At 40.6% G+C, this 739-nt stretch overlaps 1 protein-coding gene across 1 annotated transcript in view; it reads right to left on the bottom strand.

Annotated features, from left to right (window-relative positions):
- rfx6 (regulatory factor X, 6) overlaps positions 1–739 on the bottom strand; it is a 17,399-nt gene that overhangs the window by 1,153 nt on the left and 15,507 nt on the right. The window contains exon 19 of the mRNA XM_032543584.1: positions 241–441. Coding sequence (XP_032399475.1) covers positions 241–441 — 201 coding nt within the window. The remainder of the gene's footprint in view (positions 1–240; positions 442–739) is intronic.

The raw sequence follows: 739 nt of genomic DNA, 5'->3' as shown, positions 1-739 counted from the left end.
AAATCTAAAGGAAATAACTGGAGATTTCACAGCCGTTATTTACAGTGTACTTTAATACGGTTAGTGACAAAACATGCATGAAGAAAAGCGTTTTTGCCTTTTGCACTTTCATCTTCAAATTGTATCTCTGGGTGGGGGGTATAGTTATAGTTATAGTACATCCTATAGTTAGGATATATGCTTTTGACAAGGTGTTACAACAAAAACTTGCTTTACTTTTGCCCTTATTTACTCATTTACCTGCTCCGGTTTCGGCCTCAGTGAAATAAGCTCCTGTTGTTTTCCTTCCCGGTTCATCCAGGATGTTGAGCGGATCGTGGACTTCAGAGTATGTTGAAGGAAACGGGCGCAGACTGCCGACGGTGCTGATGACAGACACATGCTGATCAACCAGGGATGTCATGCGCTGGGTGTCCAGGTAACTGCTATTGCCATAGTAACCTGCCACAGGAGGAAATGTCGGCATTGAGTTCCTCTTACAGTTTTTGCAGATTGCTTACACACTGAAATCAAAAGTACTAAACAATTATCAAAACCTTACGCCCAATGAGCAAGACATTGGCCCAGATGTGCACCACTATAACCTCAATGTCAGCCTCACACTTTTCAAAAAACTACACTGTAAGAAAATGTACGTAAGATTTACCGTAACTTACTGGCAACAATTGTCCAGTAAGTTACTGTAAATTCTTTTTCCAGTGAAGGTACCGTACTTCCATTTACAGTATTTTATGTATTC

The sequence above is a fragment of the Etheostoma spectabile genome, chromosome 18 (genome assembly GCF_008692095.1).
Source record: "Etheostoma spectabile isolate EspeVRDwgs_2016 chromosome 18, UIUC_Espe_1.0, whole genome shotgun sequence".
Taxonomy (NCBI): Eukaryota; Metazoa; Chordata; class Actinopteri; order Perciformes; family Percidae; genus Etheostoma; species Etheostoma spectabile.
This window is presented reverse-complemented; position numbering and strand designations above follow the sequence as displayed.